The 509-nt window shown below is 49.4% G+C and overlaps 1 protein-coding gene across 1 annotated transcript; it reads right to left on the bottom strand.

The window, feature by feature from the left end:
* Window positions 1-23: 23 nt before the first annotated feature.
* DI09_610p10 (uncharacterized protein) lies at window positions 24-116 on the bottom strand (the record flags this gene model as incomplete). Its single annotated transcript, XM_013381633.1, has 1 exon — window positions 24-116. A coding segment is annotated over one exon (93 nt), but the record flags the coding sequence as incomplete, so codon positions are not given.
* Between the last annotated feature and the right edge of the window lie 393 nt (window positions 117-509).

Consider the following 509-nt stretch of genomic DNA (forward strand, 5'->3'; position numbering starts at 1 on the left):
ACCCCAACGCCGCTTGCACTCACATCCGAGCCAATCAGTGGCCAGTCGCGTGAACATGTACGTGACACAAGACCACATGTCCAGCGCCCACCAGGACGAGTGATTGGATTGCCCATGTCCTTACAACCCGCCTCATGGCCAACCCTCGGCCCGGACAAAATGATTACTTTAGTTTCGAAGTAACAATTTTTACACAATGAATTAGCAAAGACAAAAATCCCAAAATTTAATAATAGAATTGAAAAATTATAGATACCTTTTGTAATAAAAAATCGATCCACGCCATTGCCGCCCTTGCCATGAACTCATTTGTCAAATCTCATCTGCAACTTGCACATGCACCGGCCCAAGAGGAAGCGCAAACCGTGGAAATGCCCTTTGGYCCTGGTCAGTCGCGCGTGCTCAAGTCCGTGCGCGTGCGGCACATTCAGCGTCACTTGCTGCTGGCCAACAAAAACATGGAGCGGTTCATTGGCCAACAAAGCACAGAGTCGGATGACCCCTGCGGT

This window comes from Mitosporidium daphniae (genome assembly GCF_000760515.2).
Source record: "Mitosporidium daphniae strain UGP3 chromosome Unknown contig-606, whole genome shotgun sequence".
Taxonomy (NCBI): domain Eukaryota; kingdom Fungi; phylum Microsporidia; genus Mitosporidium; species Mitosporidium daphniae.